This window comes from Bos grunniens, chromosome 15, assembly GCF_055505025.1.
Source record: "Bos grunniens cultivar Pamir isolate PY7600 chromosome 15, Bosgru_T2T1.0, whole genome shotgun sequence".
Classification (NCBI taxonomy): domain Eukaryota; kingdom Metazoa; phylum Chordata; class Mammalia; order Artiodactyla; family Bovidae; genus Bos; species Bos grunniens.
The window spans coordinates 45,032,384-45,052,159 of NC_141179.1; the positions used below are offsets into that span (position 1 = coordinate 45,032,384).

Below are 19,776 nucleotides of genomic sequence, written 5' to 3' on the forward strand. Positions count from 1 at the left end.
GTGACTGCGTTCTCAAATTGTCTCAGTACTTCGACATTGTGACTGCCAGCCTCACACTCTAGTTTCCGCTGCCCACCAGTCAGGTCTGCCTGGACTTATTCTCCTCCCTCACTCAGGCCTGTTCCCTCTGAGATCCCAGGGTGTCCTGTGGCCCTGCCCACAACGACCACAGCACCCAGTTGCCATCACCGGGTTTTATGCCCTCGAACCTCACTGTCTCTGTCTTGAGAGCCCCTTACGTCACTGGCGAGCCCTCCTGACATGTGCAGGCCACAGTGCTAGACTTTGATGTGGGTCAAGGCTCCCTAAGACTGTCCCAAACTTAGCAAGCCTGAAGCCCAGCCAAGGCACGGCAGCCCAAAGCTTACAAATGTTCCTGGCCTTACCCAGATGGCCTCGCGGGCCACAGTCAAAGCCCTGGCTTGATAGGCAGTGGACAAACTCCTGGTGTAGCTCCCCAGGGGTGGTTGAGATCAAACAACAGGCAGGTAGACTACAAAGCCCAAACAGAGTTTAACCCCAGGACCACAGCCACAAGCACAATGTGGTAATCTAGGCAGCCAGAAGGCCACAGCTGGTGCAGGCAGCTATGGCTCAGTCCCAGAGCAGGTGGAACTGGGATCCCGGTGCCCTACCGCGAGGGGCAGAAAGACGAAGTCTAGAAAACCAGCATTTTCCATTTCTCAGCCCTAGTCTAACTCTTTGACTCAGGACTGATCCCACCATAATCCCTGCCTATCAGGTTCTTAGGGTCCTTCAGAGAATGCTCAGCTCCACTGATCATTTTGGGAATACATATGGGAACAACTTTACTGCATGGCTCCTAGCCAATATGGCAAGACAGGAAAAATCAAATCAAAATAAAACAAACTCGTGGAGGAGGGAGGGTGGGGGAGGAATGGTGTGGGAATCTGGGATTAGCAGATGCAAACTATCACACACAGAATGGATAAACATCATGGGCCTACTGTATACACAGGGAACTATGTTCAATATCTTGCAACAGACCATAATGGAAAAGAATATGACAAAGAATATATATATTTGTACATAAAACTGAATCACTCTGTGGTACAGCAGAAAATAATACAACATTGTAAATGAACTCTATACTTCAATAAATTCTAAAAATAAAAAACAAAACATCTCCAAACAAATAAAAACAATGAATCTTACTACTGGAGGGCTGTGTAGACTGGCCACACATAATAGGCATCATGGTAAATGGGTTCAATATTTCCAGAGAACTATCTAGTAATATGTGACAAGAACTATAAAATTGTGCACATCCTTTGACCCAGTGATTCCGCTCAGGGATTGCTTCCCAGTAAAATACTAAGAAAGTAATTTGTACAGAGATATTCATAGCAGTGATATTTATAATAGCAAGAAATTGGAAAGGGCCCAAAGGTTCAGCCCTTGGGAAGTGACTCAGCAAACTGGGTCGGGTGAGCAGCTCAGAGGCTCCGCAGCCAGGAGGTGTGGACGTGCCTGGGGTCAGGGAAATGAAGGTGCAGCCCTGGGCAGGCCAGATGGGAGGCGACCTAGCTCACAGCACCTCAGACTCCAGCTCTACCATGCAAACATCCAGTTAGTTACTTTGTGTTACTTTCACCTTGATTCAGTGAAGTCAGGAACCTTCACGTTAATCAGGAGAGCTTTTAAAGGTCATTTTCCAAAAGACATTAAAAATACTAAAATTGAACTCTACTGACAAAATTCCATAATGATCCTCGGGCATGCTCGCCTTCCAAGACAACCTCTCTCGAACCTCTATTCTCCAGTTTCTCTGCTGAAGGAGTCAGGCTCACGGGACCGGATGGGGCGGGGGAGTCAGGCTGGGGATGGGGGCAGTGCGGGGGCTGGTGTGGACCTGGGTGCCCTGGGCCCTGAGCAGGCTATGAGGACCACAAGCCTGGGCGTGAGGCCCCGGACACTCAGGTGCAGGAACCCCATTCTTTCAGGCTTCATCCTTCTCTTCCTCAGTCTTTTTCCCTCAAGGGCCCACCATATGCACCATTCTTTCTCCTCTGGGCCTCAGGAAGAGGTTCCTGAAGAGGCCTTCCACCCTTCACGTGAGATTCTGGGTGACCAGAACGTCTCCAAGAGTCAAAGCCTGAGTATCTATGGGTGGCACTGTGGGCAGGGGCCTGCCTATGGTAGGACTGGGCCTGTGTATGAGTCCTCACCCAGCCACAGAGCTCCATCAGAATCACCTGAGGGGCTTTCAAGAACTAGACTCCTGGGCCCCAACCAATAATCTGTGGGAGTAGGGCCTGGGAACATGTATAAAGGGCCTGGGAACATGTATAAACTCTCCACAGGCCTGTATGAGGCAAATCACTGTCCTAGCGCCTCTCATGCCTAAGAAAGAAGTCACGGGCCTGTCTTCCTGGGCTCCTGGGTTCTCGTGGCTCTTATCTGGACCAAAGGCCAGCTTGCAGTCAGCAGTCACGGCAGAGACCATAACCTCCCCACCTCCACACGACCCTCAAGGGAAAGCCCTAGCGCAGTAGCCTAGGACATCTCAGAAGGTCCTCCACAGGCCCCTGAAATGGGAACTAGGCTCCTTAGCTGTCCACAGACTAGTTCCCCACCCCCTGCCTTGGCCCCAGCATTGCACATCCCTGACACTGGCAGCCCCCCAGCTATCTGGGTTGCCCCATAGCAGCTGCAGCTGCTCCTGGTCCACTCCCACATCCCAGGGTGGGGCAGAGGGGCCTACGGCCCCACCCACCCAGTCCATACTTACGGAGTCATTTTATAAAGCTGCGTCCTCCTCTCAAACAGTGACCCTCCCCAGGCCCAGGGCCACACCCCGGCCACGGGCGTGGCCTGGGCAGACTCGGTCTCACTGCCCCCTGTCTCCACGACTCTCTTCAGCTTCACATTGGTGCTTGAGTCCCCCAGCCTGTTGTCAGAAACACCAAGAGTCGTCACCCCACCTCCATCCAATCACCCTGCCAAATGACAACTGCTGAAGTGGCCTCCATGGTCCTGGGAACCGAGAAAGCAGGGGAGGGAAAAGGGAGGGGTGGGGAGCTCATCCCAGGGGTCCTGGAGCAAGCTTCTGAGCCCTAGCTAGGACACTGAGAGGGTGACAGGGAGGAGGCCACTTCTGCTGAGCTCTCCCTCCAAACTGTTCCCAAGGTAGCAAGAGACCTGGGGACCCTGGAACTCCCCAAAGGCACAGCCTTCAAGCCTGGGATCCTGGGGTCCAATGTGTCCTGGTCTGGGCCATCTGGATGCCCTAGGAGGTAGGGGCAGGGGCAGTACCACCTTCCCAGCAATGGGAGGGTGGTACATGCTGGGCCATGAACTTGGGCTGAAGAAACAAGGGGCAAACAGGCATGAATGCTGGCCCCTCCCAGATGACCACCTCATGGCAGGATCCCAGAGCCAGGGTGTGGGCAGGGGCCTTCCACAGCTCAGGGGCCCTGCCTGGAGAGAGGGAAGCCAGGCATGGGCTTCTTGGGCTGTGAGCGCAAACAGGTTTGAAGGGTCTGGGTTTTCCCTAGGGGGCACTGTTAAGGCCATTTCTGCTCCTGTCTCCACTCATCTCCCTCCTGCACACAGGTCTAGGCCCAGCCTCCCTCCAGTTTGCTGACAGTGCCTAGCTTTGAGGGGTATTGGGGGACAGCTGGGTGAGGTGGGGAAGTCTTAACCAGTGGAGGTCTCCAGCACTCAGTGGGCATCATCATGGAGACCAGACTTTAGGAAGAACCCAAGTGTTCTCCATCCTGTTCAGAGAATCCCTTTGGCGCTTCACAACCAACCTCACACTGTGTTGTCCGCAGAAGCTGTGGGGAAGGGCTGGTGTCACACAGACCCCCATGGAGGTGGGGCACTGATGGTTGAGGCTGGTGACCCACCAGCCAGGAGGAGGGAGCAAGCTGAGCTGCTGAAATTGCCCACAGCCACGCAGAGTCTTGGGTAAGCATGGGCATGACCACGATTGCGCTACATGGGAAAACAGGTATCAAGGCTCACACAGTATCTGAGTGAGGCTATTTCGTTTCCTCATCGTGTTTTATTACCCTTCAGTCTCCACAGTGTCTGTGTGGATAAGGCTTCACAGACTTGGGATTCTCTGACCCAGTGGTTCTAGGTGGAAACCAACACGGAAACTATAAAAGCTCTGGTGGCTCTGGACGAAGCTGGGGGAGGCCAGGGGCTGGAGTGCCTCACCCTCAGCCTCTCCCTCCCACTCCAAGGATGCCCTAGAGTTAGTTTCTGGGTGACTCTGGGGCTTCAAATGTCATGTGAAAACCACTGGTCTGGTCCAACCTTCCCACTTTCAAATAAAGAAGCTGAGGCCCAGAGTGGGTAGTGATTTGTCAAAGGTCATACAGCAAGTTGGCAGCAGAACCAGGACTGGAGCTAGAACTGAGACCCTGAGACTCCTAAGTGCTGTGACCTCCTGCTCTTGTGGAAGGCAGCTGCCCGCCCATGGTTCTGAACTACTCTAGCCTCCTCCAGCCCCCTCTCTGGCTCTCTTGAATGGAGGGACCGGAGTCTGGGCCACCTCTTCCAGAAATAAGGCCAAGTCAGGCACCTGAGCTCCTGGCCCTTCAGGACTGGATCTGTTCTGTTCTGGACCTGTTCTGAGGCTCTTCTCATTGTGTGTTCTCCCAGGGAACCTCTCCAATCCCACCCCAGGCCCCCATCTACCTTCTGGGGCTCCAAATCTATATCCTGCAGGTTCCCCTGAGCTCCAAGTGTCTTGGGGTCCCTCCAGAAGCACCCCAGCTCTCCAGGTTCAAAACTGAATTCATCTCACTCCAGACCTGCTCCTCCTCCTGTGTTTTCTGGCACCATGAATGGCCCTGCCATCTACCCATTCACCCCCAAACACCCAGATGCCACCCTAACTCATCTGTCTTTCACCTAGCCCTGTGAGTTCAACCTTCAAGGCCCTCCTATAGGTCCCTCTCCTCTGTCCCCCACGCTTCTTTCTGGGTTTAGGCCTCACGTGACTCCAGCCTCCTTCCAGAATCCAGGACCTCCAGTCCTGCCAGCTCTAAGGGCACCATACTTTTCCAAAGTCAACCTGAGCACGTCGCCTCTCTGCTAACCAGGATCTTTCAACAGCCCCTCATTCCACAGGACAGAATCCAAACCCCTTGTGAGGCTATGTGAGCGGCTCCCTCTGCCTCCTGCTTCTCCCCGCCCTCCCCTCCAGGCTGGCCCACCTCCACTTTGCTCCAGCCCCCTCTCCCCTCCTCTGCCCCCATCAAGTCTCATTCCAGATTTCCCAGCATGACTTCATCTTTCTCATCCCTCTGCCTCTGCATGCACCCTCTTCTCTCCCCAGATCAAGACTTCTCCAAGTGTAGCCTGAGGGTCATGCCACACCCAAGCACACTGCAGACTCCTGGGCACCAGATTGCCCAGACCTACTGAAAGAGTCTCTGCTTGTTTAACAGAGAGCCCATGGGTACTATGCACCCAGTACTGAGAAGCGTCTGTATCAGGCCAGCTGCTCTTGTCCCGGCTTCCCTCCTTCTCCAGCTGGGTAAGGGGTCTCCTTTCTGCCCTATGCTCTCAAGGGGGTGGCTGGCTGGGACTGGGTGTCTCCTCCTCTGGGCTGTAAGTTCCATGTAGGCAGGGACCATGTCCTCCTCTTCCTTGGGAATGCCCAGCACCTGGCAGAGAAGGGGCTTGGGTAGCTATTGCTAAATAAATGGGGCTACCAGGTGAGCCCCAAAGCCCAGGAGCAGGAGGAGGTCACAGCTGAGCTGGTGAGCTGCTCCAGCTTGTCTGGAAATCTGAGAAGCAGCTCCCAGTGTCTCTGAGGTTGCACCTGCACTCTTCCCCTCATCCCGTGTGCCATAAGGGAGACGTGTGTGGAGGGGGTAGGACCTACTGAGAGCTCCAGTGATGCTTAACACCCGGCTCTCCAGAAAATGTCTGCATGCCTACATACATAAGTTTATCATAAATTTTGCTGATATAAAGGATGTACAGCACATAATTTAAAAATAAAAATTCCATATAGCCAGTTGACTGTCCCCCAAATTAATGCATTCATTGATTTCTTTTTTTTTAATTTAATTTTATTTTTAAACTTTACAATATTGTATTAGTTTTGCCAAATATCAAAATGAATCCGCCACAGGTATACCTGTGTTCGCATTCATTGATTTCTGCTTTCCCCTTTAGCTGGAGCCAACCTATGATTACAGTGGCAGATGGTATAGTTCTGATGCACATGTTGGTTGATGATTTTGTTTAAAAAGTAAGATGAAAGTGAAACAACAAAGACGTGTCAAAACGTCAGCCATTCACCAGTGATTTGAGTGGCTTCTTTGCTGAATTGGTAAACAGTTTTTGAATTCTTAAAAAAAAATTGTTCAATAGTTAGTGCTGTTGACAATGAAGCAGCCACAGACATTTCAAACTTGAAAATCTGATCTGCATTCATAAAACTGTTTTCCGTCCCTTTCTGAAGTCTAGACCATCAACAAAAGCAAAAATCAAGTCTTAACTTGTAGCATCTGTTGACTTCTGGGGAAGGAATACTTGCATTCTGAGACATGATTGAATGTGGAGTGAGGAACAGATGCAAGGCAGTGCCTCACAACAAGACCAGCCGTAAGAGTGGCTGGACTGAAGATGCAGTCCAGCGTTGGAAAAAAACTTACAAAGTGGGGAGTTTTGTGTATTTATCACCTTTTTTTAAAAAACATAATTTAACTTTACATTTATATTATTTAAGTTTCAATAACAGCTATATTCGGAGAAGGCAATGGCACCCCACTCCAGTACTCTTGCCTGGAAAATCCCACGGACGGAGGAGCCTGGTGGGCTGCAGTCCATGGGGTCTCGAAGAGTCGGACACGACTGAGCGACTTCCCTTTCACTTTTCACTTTCATGCATTGGAGAAGGAAATGGCAACCCACTCCAGTGTTCTTGCCTGGAGAATCCCAGGGATGGGGGGGCCTGGTGGGCTGCCGTCTATGGGGTCACACAGAGTCGGACACGACTGAAGGGACTTAGCAACAACAGCTATATTTAGCAGCTGGCTTACAAAACTTTTTCTTTATTGCACAATTGATCCTCATGGAGTGTGGGAGCCAGCTCCAGGACAATAACCCTAAGGGACTGAACATGACCGGCCATAACCCACCAGCACCAGGCCACCAGAGGGGCCAGTCTCCTCTCAACCCTCAATAGTCTGGGTTGTGAGCTGCTAGGCATAGGGCCATGCTTATTTCCCTACTGAGCTTCAGGTTCCTCAACTTGGAGAAGGAAGACCATGGCCACCAATGCCTGTCCCTTCTTCACGCACTCTCCGCATTCTCACATGCTAGTTCATTTTCGTTACTCCTCCGACACACACTAACGGACACACCATGCATGCGTGCAATTTGGATCCCCATGTGGCCCTTCCCCTCCCAAGCCACATATACTAACATGCCAGCTCTTCTGGCACAGTCAGGCTCACACGTGTACAGCTGCCTCCCACACGCCACCTCGGACACTCCACAAACATACTTTGCCTCCAGCTCTATTTCACACTATCCATACACCCAACTGTCACACACAATACCCACACACGCATATGTACTTGAAATTCCTTCACGTACTTCATACGCGCATACCCTCCAACAAAGACCTGTCAGCTTCCCACTCAAGGCATTTCACACATCAATGGATACCATACCAGCTCATCACATACCTCCACTGTTCCAGACACACCACACACACTTCCTTCCCCACCGCACACACACACACACACACACACCATGCACACATGTACACCATCACCTGCCTCATCTCTTTTCATGATCACTTAGCACAGGCACTTACACCGGCCACCCCACACACAGAGCTCATACTTCAGGCATCCTCATATCACCCCCACATTTCAAGGCAGGAGACTCCCCCCAACCCCTGCCAGAACTCTAAGCCCACCTCCTGGATCAATCATGAGGGTGACCCTGACATCAAGGGGTGGGAAAGCTGGAGGGAGCCTCCCTGGGATCACAGCTCCATTCCTGGAGGTCAGGCCTCCTTGGGGCACAGGGATGAGGTGGGACAGGGAAGGGATGGACAAGCGCTGCTCGCTCAACACTTCTGGGTCCTTTAGACCCAGCCTTGGGCACCACGGGTGGCTGTAGCAGCCCACCTCCCTCCTCTCTCCCCAGCACCCCACCTCCCAAATGAAGACACCCCGCCTGCTTCCAGAAACTCATCCCGTGCCTGCCTAGGGAAAGCCTCCCTGGGGCCTGTGGCCCTTGCTCAGGGGCAGTTAGTTCTGGGCTCAGGCTCTCCTGGGCTGGCGGGGAGGGATCAGAAGGCAGGAGGCTCAGGACCCAGGTGGGCAGGAGCAGGCGGCAAGGCGAGCAGGGGAGTAAGGACTCCCAGCTACAAACTCCACAGATGCTCACAGGACTCACGGGCCTCCCCTTCCTGAGTCTTGCCAGACTGAGGCTGTGAAAGAATCACATGCTGGCCTTGGCTGTCCCAACCCTGAGCTCCATCTGAAGGTCAGGCCCTGTCCACTCCTCCTGACCATACCCTGTGAACTCCTGCACTGTCCTTGCCACCTGGCCCATTATCAATGGAGATGAGTCTTGGGGTGAGAGGTCAGTCTCTTCTGTCATCATCCCAGGGTCTGTGTGGCCTGGGTGGGGGCCTCCCTTTGGGCCTTGAGGGAGGAAGAACCAGTGTCCAGCAGATGCCAGCTGGACTCCAGGTCCTATGATGGGTAGATGCTAGCACTTCTGCCTAGAGTGCTTCCAGCTCATTCTAAGAGCAGCCTTGGACACCCCTTCTTACAGCACCACCCAGTGTCAACCTAGAGTACGGCACCAGACCTTAGTAGACAATGATGAAGTGGGTACCTCTCTCTTTAAAAAGTGTTTCCCTCCCTTTCTCTCTCCCCACCCCTCTCTCTCATACATACACACACACACACACACACACACACACACACACACGCACACACACACACCCTAGACTGGTCCCATCCTAATGCAGTCTGTTCTCTCTAGACTCTACATCCTGGTCCTCCCAGAAGAAGCCTCTAGGTTTCCATGGCAACAGTAGTTGGCTCCCTGATTACTGAGTTACAATGAGCCCTTCTCTCCATCTAACTTAGGAGGTTTCTAGGGGACACAGACTGGGAATCTACTCCTGGGCTCCAGATTCACCTTATGACCAGAGGCAAGACCCTACCCCTCAGGCCTCAGGGTCCCCTGGGCTCAGTGAGGATGAGGCTACACCCTGATCCTTCAGTTCTGACACACCTACTCCAGTTCTGACACACTGACTTACATAATTATCTTACATATCAGAAACATCTAGTTATAAATATAAAACAAGAGATTCTAGCCTATTCACATATCCATGAAAACTTCATAAGAAATGTCTCACATATACATGAAAACATACTAAAATTCTAAAAAAACACAAGAAATCTTACCTATACAAACACTCCTGATTTAAGGAGATGAATCCTCTGTTCCTGTCTGGTATTATAATTTTGGTATTCATGTCTACAAATGAATATATAGGTTTGATGCCATTCTAATCACAAATGCAGTCGAATTTTTTTAATTGAACAAATATATCCCAAAAGTCAACTGGAAAAAATAAGCCAATATCCCCAAGATATCCAAGAAAAATTTATAAAAGAACAAGAATAAGAAGGGACTTGTCATACCAGTTCTCAAACTGTACTAAAACTCTGAAATAACCAAAATAATGATACTGGCTAGAGAATGACCAAACAGACTGATGCAGTGTGGAAAGAGACCCACGTCTGTAGAGGAAATTGGTTTATGATAAAGATGGCCTTTCAAAAGACTGAATAAATGTTGCACTATTTGCCAAATGGTTTAGAGTTCAACTTGCTATCTGGGGGAAAATAGTGTATCCCTACTTCATATCAGACATAAAAACAAATAACAGATGGATTAAGGTTTATGTAAAAAGGAAAACATTTCTACAAGGAAAAAATATTAGACAATAGTGTTCTAATCATGTGTAGAGAGTAGAGGAGCTGCTCTAAGCAAGTTCCTAAATCCAGAAGCCAAACAGATTTTATAAGGTTTGAAACAGCAGTCTTCTCATATGGCAAGAGACACTGTGACTGAAGCAAGTGCAAAGCTGGTGGACATCCAAGGGGTGGCGTGTCATCTATTGTCATATATTTCTGAATGATGCTCTTTCCATAAGAAATGTCTCACACTCATGTATCAGAGACCGTTAAAGACATTCACTCTTCTGAGCCATTAATTTCGCTTCTCTGAAGCTATTCTAAGAAAGTAATCTAAGTGAGCATGGAAATTTACAATAAGGACGTTCATCATTGAGAATTTAGAAACTATTGAAATAACCAAAATAGAGTGATTAAATAAATTTCAGTAAGTCCATTAAAAAAGCTATTTTAGAGACACTAAAAGTTTTAAGTGTTAAATGATATGGGAAGACATGCTACAAGAAAACTTTAGATGTTAGTCTACACAACTTTGTGAAAAGGATATCTGCACACACGAACATATATAATTGTCTTGTGGATAAATTCAATCTGTATATTTTTTCAGATAATGCCCAGGAAGATTTTTCCCCCTAAAGCATCTAAAGAAAACTTAAATCCATTTTTCAATTAACAAACAATTTCTGCATAGCAGCACAAAACAACCTTATTTCTAGAATTTGCTCTGCTGTGTCCACAATTTGACTTCTACTTCACTCTGCAAAGCTTCTACTGTTCCCAGGGGAATGACAGTAACTTGTTCTGGGCATTGGCTAGGCAAGGCTTCCCTCTCTCAGCCTGAATTTAAGTTTCTCCTTTGTCACAATAGCTTTTCTTTGAAGAATATTAGTGCAAAGTTTATAAAATTGCATCCCCCACTCCCAAAGATGCAAATGCTGCCAGTAAAGCAAGTGAAAATTAAGTGGTTGAGAGAAGCACAGGAAGAAAGAGCTAAGAGATGTAACAACAGCAAAGCATATATTTCCTTTAAGGTCTGAAAGTCAGACAGCGTTTATTTTTAATTGACAGACTTCACTGAAGGGGAAAACAACATAGTACTTTACTCTGGTTTTTATTTAACTTTATCAGATTTTTCTTTTGTTTTATGGTTTGGGGTGTCTATCTTTTTCTGTTTTTCTTTTTAAATGAACTAAGGGTTGCCAGAGGTGAACACAGGGTAAAAGATTAAAAAGAAATACATGAAGGGTGGGGATTCCCTGATGGTCCAGTGGTTAGGACACAGTGCTTTCATTGCTATGGGCCCAGATTCAACCCCTGGTCAGGGAATTAAGATCCCATAAGCTGCATGTTGCAGCCCCCAAAACCAAAAACCATGAAGGAAAAGATGCTCAACTTCAGTATTCACCAAGGAAATGCAAAGGAAAACCCCAATGTCACACACTATGCACTCACTGGGATGGCTAAACTAAAAGACAGATTTGGTGAGGATGTGGCACAAGCAGAACTCATATACTGCTGGCAAAGGTGCATTTGTAGCGCCATTTTGGAAAACTTGGGCAGTATCTGCTAGAGCTGAATGTAAAACTCAGCAATTCCACGCCTAGGTACATACTTCACAGACGTGCAAACACACGTGCGGCAAGAGAAAGGTACAAGAAGTTCATAACAGCACTAGTCACAGTTGCCAAACGCTTTCAACTCCCTAAATGCCATCAACATTAAAATGGACATATAAACCGTGCTACAGTCACACAAATACTATACAGAAGCAATAAATGAACTACTAGAGAAGGCGATGGCACCCCACTCCAGTACTCTTGCCTGGAAAATCCCACGGACGGAGGAGCCTGGTGGGCTACAGTCCATGGGGTCACGAAGAGTCGGACACGACTGAGCGACTTCCCTTTCACTTTTCACTTTCATGCACTGGAGAAGGAAATGGCAACCCACTCCAGTGTTCTTGCCTGGAGAATCCCAGGGACGGGGGAGCCTGGTGGGCTGCCGTCTATAGGGTCGAAGAGTCGGACACGACTGAAGTGACTTAGCAACAAAATACATTTTTAACACAGATGAAGCTCACAAATAAACAGCAAAATAAGCCAGAGTCAAAGAGGAGATAAGAAATTATCCAATTATTTAAATATCAATCATAGGCAAAATTATACACTTAATGGGGTTCTCACTGCAAGAATACAGATGCAGAGTTACACGGCATGGTAGTAAGACCTCAAGCAGAACATGAAAAAGAGTATACCAAGATACTTCATAATCAAACTGTTGAAAGCCAAGGATAAAGAGAAAATCCTAAAAGCAGCCAGAAAAATGGATGGGGTGGCAGGACAGGTGCAAATAGGAACAAAGACAAAAATGGCAGAAAGAAAAAAATGGCAGAGGATTTCCTCAATCTGAACAGGAGCATCTTATAAAAACCCAAAACTAACATCATACATAAAAGTAAAAGGCTGAATACATTCCCAATAGGATCAAAACAAATCTATTCAACACTGTACTGGAGGTTCTAGCCAAGATGAATAGGCAAGAAAATGAAATAAAGGCTCCAGATTAGAAAGGAAGAAGTAAAATTATCTCTATTATAGATGACGTGACTTTGTATAAAGAAAATCTAAGGGATCTACTAAAAACCATTAGAAGTAATAAACAAGTTCAGCAACCTTGCAGGATATAAGACCAATATACAAAATTTGTAACACTTCTATACACTTACAGTGAACAATCCAAAAAATGAAATTAAGAATAACTCAATGTACAAAAGCATCAAAAAATACTTAAGAATGAATTTTTTAAAAACAAGTATAGATTGTTCATTGAAAACCACAAACTTCTTTCAAAGAAATTAAAGAAGACCTAAATAAATTAAAAGATATCCTGTGTTTATGGATCAGAAGATTCAATGTTGTTAAGATAGCAATACTCCTCAAATTGACCTACAGATTCAACACAATCTCCAATCAAAATACCAGGTGGTTTCTTTGCAGAAATTAACAAGCTGGTCCTAAAGTTCATATAGAAATTCAAGGGAGCCAGCACAGAGCCAAAACAATTTTGAAAAAAGACAAATTTGGAGAGCTCATACTTCCTAATTTCAAAACTTACTATGAAACCACAGTAATCGAGACTGTATAAGGTCAGACTCATAAATCAACACAGTAGAACTGAGAGTCCAGAAATAAACTCACATTTACAGTCAGTTGATTTTTGGCAAGGATGCCAAGACTGCTCAATAGGAGAAAAATTAGTGTTTTTCAGCACATGATACTGGGAAAAACTAAATATTCAAAATGAGAAAAACCTGGAACCCCTCTACCACACACTATATACAAAAACTAACTCAAAATTAATGAAAGACCTTAGTGTAAGAGCTAAAACTATAAAATTCTCAGAGGAAAACATAAATCTTTGTGACCTTATATTAAGCAATTAGATATGACGCCAAAAGCACAAGCAACAACAAAACAACAGATAAATTAGACTTCATCAAAATTCAAAACTTTTGTGTTGTAAAGGCACCATTAATAAAGTGAAAAGCAACCCGAAGAATGACATAAAATATTTGCAAATCATTATCTGATTAAGGATTTTCATCTAAAATGCAAAAAGGTTTACAACTCAGTAACAAGACAAATAGTCCATTTAGAAATGAGCAAAGGATTTTAATAGGCATTTTTCCAAGGAAGACACACAAATGGCCTATGGGCACATTATCACTCATTATTAGTCATTAGGGAGAGGTAAGTCAAAACCACAATGAGATACCACTTTAGACTCACTAGGATGATTATTTAGTCAATACCACAGCTAAAATATGTATTGGCAAGAAAGTGGAGAAACTAGATCTCTTATACATACACCGCTGGTGGAAATGTGAATTGGTCCAGCCACTTTGGAAAATAGCCTGGCAGTTGCTCAAAAGGTGGAAGTTCTACTTCTTCCAGAAGTTCTACTTCTAGGCATGCACCCAAGAGAAATGAAGCATGTCTGCAAATATTCACAGCAGCATCATTCATAATAGCTAAAAAGTGGAAAAATGTGAATGTCCATCAACCAATGAATGGATAAACAAATGTAGTAAATCCAGATAACAGAATAGCATTTGGCAATGAAAAGAAATGCAGTATTGAGACATGATACGACACGGATGAACCTTGAACACATTGTGATATGTTTGAAAGAAGCCAGTCACAAAAGGCCACTTATGATTCCATTTATATGAAATATCCGCAATAGGCAAATCTACAAAGACAGAAGGTAAATCAGCAGTTGTGCAAGGCTAGGGGAAAGGCTAGTTGTGCAAGGCTAGTTGTGTGTGGCTAGAGGGAAGAGGAACGACTACTAATGGGCATGAGTTTTCTGGGGAGATGGGGTAAACGGAAATGTTCTAAAATTGATTGTAGTGTTGGTTGCACAACTTAAAACACATTGAATTGTACACTATAAACAGGTGAATTATACGGTATGTAAGTTATATCCCCCAGAAGTTGTTTTTTAAAGATAATTCACTGTTTAAAGCAAATATAATAAACTGATAGTTGGGTTTATAAGTAAAAGCAAAATGCATGACAACAACAGCCCAAAAGACAAGAAAGGGGACCTAAAGTATACTGTAGCAAGTTTCTTATGATATTCATGGAGTACTGTAACATTTTAAGGTAGACTATGACAAAAGAAGGCAATGGCAACCCACTCCAGTACCCTTGCCTAGAAAATCCCATGGACGGAGGAGCCTGGTAGGCTACAGTCCATGGGGTCACAAAGAGTCGGACACGACTGAGCGACTTCACTTCACTTATGACAAGTATAAGGTGTATATTGTAAACTCTAGAGAAAGCTTTCTCCTTTGAAGGAAAGCTACGACAAACCTAGACAGGATATTAAAAAGCGAGATATCACTTTGCCGACAAAGGTCAGTTTAATCAAAGTTAAGCTTTTTCCAGTAGCCACTTAGGGATGTGAGAGTTGGACCATAAAGGAAGGCTGAGCACTGAAGAACTGATGCTTTCAAATTGTGGTGCTGGAGAAGACTCCTGAGAGTCTCTTGGATAGCAAGAGATCAAACCAGTCAATCCTAAAGGAGATCCACCCTGAATACTCATTCGAATTCATTGGTGCTGAAGTTGAAACTCCAATACTTTGGCCACCTGACGCAAAGAGCCAACTCACTGGAAAAGCCCCTGATGCTGGGAAAGACTGAAGTCAGGAGGAGAAGGGGGAGACAGAGGATGAGATGGTTGGATAGCATCACTGACTCAATGAACACAAGTGTGAGAAACTCCGGGAGACAGAGGACAGGGAGGTCTGGCGTGCTGCAGTCCATGGGGTTGCAAAGAGTCAGACACGACTGAGTGACTGGACAACAACAGAGCAACCACTAAGAAAAACGAACAAAAACGTGTTACAACTAATAAGCTAAGAATAGAGATAAAATTGAATCATGAGAGACATCCAATCTCAAAGAAAGTAGGAGAAGAAAAAAGAACAAGTGTGACAAATAGAACACTGAGAGCAAGACGGTGGATTTAAATTCAACCATATTATGGTAACAGTGAATGTAAATGTTCTAAATATTCCAATTAAAAAGTCAGATTTGTCAGACTGGACAAAAATGACACAATGATGTAATTCCTAAAAAAAAAACCGCTTTAAAGTCAGAGGGTTAAAAGTAAAAGGATGGAAAATGATACACCATGCAAACACTAGTCAACAGAAAGCTGGGGTGACTAGATTAGCATCAGACCAATGGAACTTCAGAACAAGTACTGCCATCGATAAAGAAGGACATTTCTTACTGATGAAGGGGTTAAGTTCTTGAGAGGACATAGCAATCTTAAATGTTTATGTACCTATAAAGAAAGCTTCAATACACATGAAGCAAAAACTTATAGAACGAAAAAGTAAAATTAAGGAGAAAGGTGTGAAGAGCAGCTCTAGTCATCAGTGAGAGATGAGGCTGAAGCCAGGGTAATCCATGAGACCACCAGGAACAAGTTTATGGGAGAAAAGAGACCAGGACAGACTCCTGGACCACATCAGCATTTCCAGGATGAACAGAAGGAAATCTCATGAAGAAAACTGAGAAATATTTATCAGGATGGCAGGCAGAAAAGGAGAGTGTGTGGTCATGGCATGCAAGGAAGAGAGCTTCTAAAGGCAGAGCACGTTCCGTTCTATCAAATGCAGCTGAGAGGTCAACTAGGCATGGAAAGGCTTCAGGGGGATTTACAGCAAGACCCACTGGAGACACAGGATGAGAAGCTCCGGTGGTGAAATGGGGGCAGAAGCCAGGTTGTAGCAGATTAATCAGCAGCAGGTGGGGAAGTGGAGATAATAAACACTGACTTTGATTTTAATAGGCTTGGCTGAGAGGGCAGGAGAGAGAAGAGGCTATAAAGTCAAAGTACTTGTTTCATTTCTTAACTGAGTTACAAATGAAGGAGCCAGGAGAGGAGTGGGGCCAATGAAGATGCAGAGGAGAGAAGGAATAAGCAACAGAGCGGGGAACTTGGATGGAGAGGCAAGGTGGAGGGTCCCCAGATCTCTTGTGGAGAGGCTAACTGGAAGAGGAACACCCATCTCTCAGTGTGATGGGGGCCAGAGACATGGATAGGAATGGATGCAGGAATGCTGCCCAGAGCGGGGTTAAACAAATTTCTTCCTGGGGGTGGGGTGGGACGCAGGCAGAATGGATTCAGGTATATGTATGGCTGAGTCCCTTTGTGTTCACCTGAAATTATCACAACATTGTTAATCAGCTATATGCCAATATGAAATAAAAAGTTTAAAAAAAAGAAAAGAAATGTCTTCCTGGCAGATTTTCTTTATAAAGAGAGAGCCTGTGTGGCCTGCTAGGAATGAGGGGGGAAACTGTGGTATAGAGGGATTATGTGAGAGCTTAGAAACAGCTGAGGGGGCATTGCAGTGGCCGAGGCCAGAGGACTGCTGGGAGCTCAGGTGAGGCTATGGACCGTGAGTTTGGACTAGTGTTCATTCATGAAGGGATTCGCACCCGCCCCCCTTCCTTGTAAGTCAGGACTAAAGAAGGCAGTCAGTTACCATGTTCTAGGGGCGGTGTGGGAGACTAAGGGGCCAGGTGGTGACTGGTAAACAGCTGAAGCAAGGTCATAGCATCCAGACTGGATAGGAACAAGGGTTGATTCAGGGTCAGGGAAAAAACTAGGAGGCAGGAGCCTGAAGGTCTCTGTGAACTGATATAGTGCAGCCAAGGGAGACAATGCCTAGGAGGTACGGAGAGATTGAGACTTTGGAGGTGGAACAGTTTCACGTGATGATAAGATCCCAGTAATGGTAGAAGTAAAGGTGACAGTCAATGAGTTGAGGAAAACAAAAAACTCCGAGGCTAGGGTATGGAGGGATGTCCTCGGGGACTTGGAAGCTCCCAGGATGACTGGGAGAACCTGCAATAAAAACGCTGTGACAAGATTCCTTTATTCTGGCTATGTCCTTCCACGGCTAGACCATCAAGCTTTATCATCAATTATCAGCCTTACTACTGAGGCTGCCTGGCTCCCTCGTCCATCTACTCGCCACCCCGCGAGCCCATACAGGACTGGCTATTGGGAGCAAAATGTCATGCTTGTTGGCACCATCTTGAATAACACAGCTTTAAAGGGATACTGGCAGAGCCTTTCAACACAGAAGAGCCAGAGTAGCGGCAGTGGGAGGAGGTCCTGGGTAAAGTAGCAAGGCACTCAACCCCAGAAAGAGTCATACCTGGTATGGCCAGGAGTCCCTGCCAGCCAGGCATCACTGTGGACATATAGCCCACAGTAAGCTCAGGGCCTCCATGCACAGGAGGAAAGGTCATAACCAAAGGACCACTCACTCCTAACAGGCCCCTTGACTCCTACACAGTGAAGTGGCTCCCAGGCCTGCACTGCAGAGAAAGAGCCATGAGCAGGGCGCCTGGGTTCAAATCCTGACTCTGCTGTCAACTTGCAGTGTGACCCTACCCTGAGGCCTTTGTTTTGCTGTTAATCAAAGGGTGAGCTCAGAGGTTCTTGTGTCCTTGACAGTGTATGGGTGGTGGGTGCCAGAGGGGGCCTCATCAGCTCACATCACTCAAATTGCATCAGCTGCAGAAGACAAATGAGCTGAAGTCCTCGAGCCTCATTTGCGTCATACAGCAGAGTCTGCCCCCTGGGGTTCAATCCTTACACCCCTCCTCCTCCCCAGAAGCCTCTGAAGTAGGCTCAAGGGATACACCACGTCTCCTCCCCTGCCTCCCATCTTTCTCTTCAGGAGATTTTCTTTAGGCTAAAAAGCCAACCTGGTTTTAGGCCATGTGCAGAAAAGAACAGAGGGCCATAGACACATGGTTCTCCACAGAGCTCCTCTTTGAGGACAGCTCACCAGAGACCTCCTCAGAAACTCAGGACCAACATCCCAGAGGGCACAAACCAGAGCCCCAAATGCCCCCCTATGTCTCTGGCCTGGTCCCTGGAAGACTGGATGCGTTCTGCAGGTTCTGGGAACCCTCGGCAGCCACATCACACCTGGGAAGGGGATCCCACATCTGGTCTCACCTATGAGGCAAGCTCCCTCCTTCATAGGCAGCTCTTCCTGCCTGTCCTCTGGGCCAGGAAATATATCCCAGGGACCCTGCCATCAGTAAGGCACAGAGGAGGCTCTGGTCAGGAGTCCTAGAAAAGACCCATCTCTGGACTATGAAGACAGGCCTTGGGGATGGCAGCCTAGGGCAGGGAGAGTGTGGGTCTGGGAACGCCTGGCCAAGTGACCCAGGACAGGCTGGGGAGTGGAGCCCAGAACTCTAGGCCCTCTCAGCAGCATCACCAGGCTGAACTTGGGCAAAAGGACCACAGGAAGGGCCAGGAGGAACAAACCAAGCCTGCAACAGCCACAGAGAGGGCACACTTCACTTTGGGGTCACACCTCCCTCCGGACTTCATTTCCCACGCACGTAGCCCAGCACGTATGGGGTCCATGGCCGCAGAGGTGCCCTCCCCTGCCCACACCCTCCCCGCACAGGCTTCTGTGGGGGCCTTTCCCCAGCCAGCGCTCCCTCCTCCCCTGCCAGCTCACCGAGCGATCTCCCTTCCTTCCTTCCAGTACTTCCTCCTGGTTGTTCTCCTGAGGACAAAAAGCAGGGGTGACTCCACGGCCTTGTACCTCACCTTGTCATTCCTGCCCCTGGCCTGGCCAGACTGTGCGCTCATCAAGGCCTCCTCCAGGGCCTCAGTCCCAGCTGCTTCCGGTGGGAGTTAAGTGGGATCAGCTGGAGGGACTTCCGGCAGGTGCTGGCTCTGTGGGGCCCAGGACAGCAGGCAGGCAGCTCAGAAGGAGGGCGATAATGACCAAAGCCAGGGGAATGGAGCACAGGGGCCGGGTGGAGGCAGAGGGCAGGAGCGTGGAGCAGCCAGGAGCAGGGGCCTCACTCCCGTGGTGGAGGACTCCCCTGAGATTTGGGTGAGCAGAGGCGCAAAGGTCCCCATTGACCTGTCCAGAGCCTGAGATTTTGGGAGGGAAGAGCCATGGGACCCCGTGTGGTGGGGGAAGGGAGGGCCTTGGGACTGCAAAGGGAGGAAGTCATGGCGGGTGCTGTGGACACAGGGTTGGGGTCCATGGGCTAAAGGAGAGGGTGTTGAGAGCTTACCGATCTCTTCGGTGGCCCCGTTTCAGGGGCCCAGGTTTCCTGTGTTGCTTTGAATGCTGAGATCCCATGGGCCGGGGAGTGCCTCCTGGGAACAAAATCCCTGTCTTGGCAAAAGGGTGCAAACCCAAAGAGAAAGCAAAGAGGTCCTTGTCCCCATGGCTGCCAGAGGGTGGGGTGAGTTTG

General features: G+C 47.7%; 1 protein-coding gene across 13 annotated transcripts in view; it reads right to left on the reverse strand.

The window, feature by feature from the left end:
• TUB (TUB bipartite transcription factor) overlaps positions 1-19,776 on the reverse strand; it is an 89,405-nt gene that overhangs the window by 45,055 nt on the left and 24,574 nt on the right. For 6 of the 13 annotated variants that reach the window (XM_086340202.1, XM_086340196.1, XM_086340198.1 and 3 more), the window contains exons 2-4: positions 19,594-19,678; positions 19,023-19,243; positions 2,753-2,911 (exon numbers count right to left, since the gene is read on the reverse strand). The exons of 2 other annotated variants lie outside the window; for them this stretch is intronic. In XM_086340202.1, the coding sequence (XP_086196328.1) occupies positions 2,753-2,911; positions 19,023-19,156 (293 nt within the window). In that variant the 5' untranslated portion in view covers positions 19,157-19,243; positions 19,594-19,678. Of the gene's footprint in view, positions 1-2,752; positions 2,912-19,022; positions 19,244-19,593; positions 19,768-19,776 lie in introns of those variants that run through there. 5 more of the 13 variants (XM_086340197.1, XM_086340209.1, XM_086340205.1 and 2 more) reach the window with 4 other exon arrangements.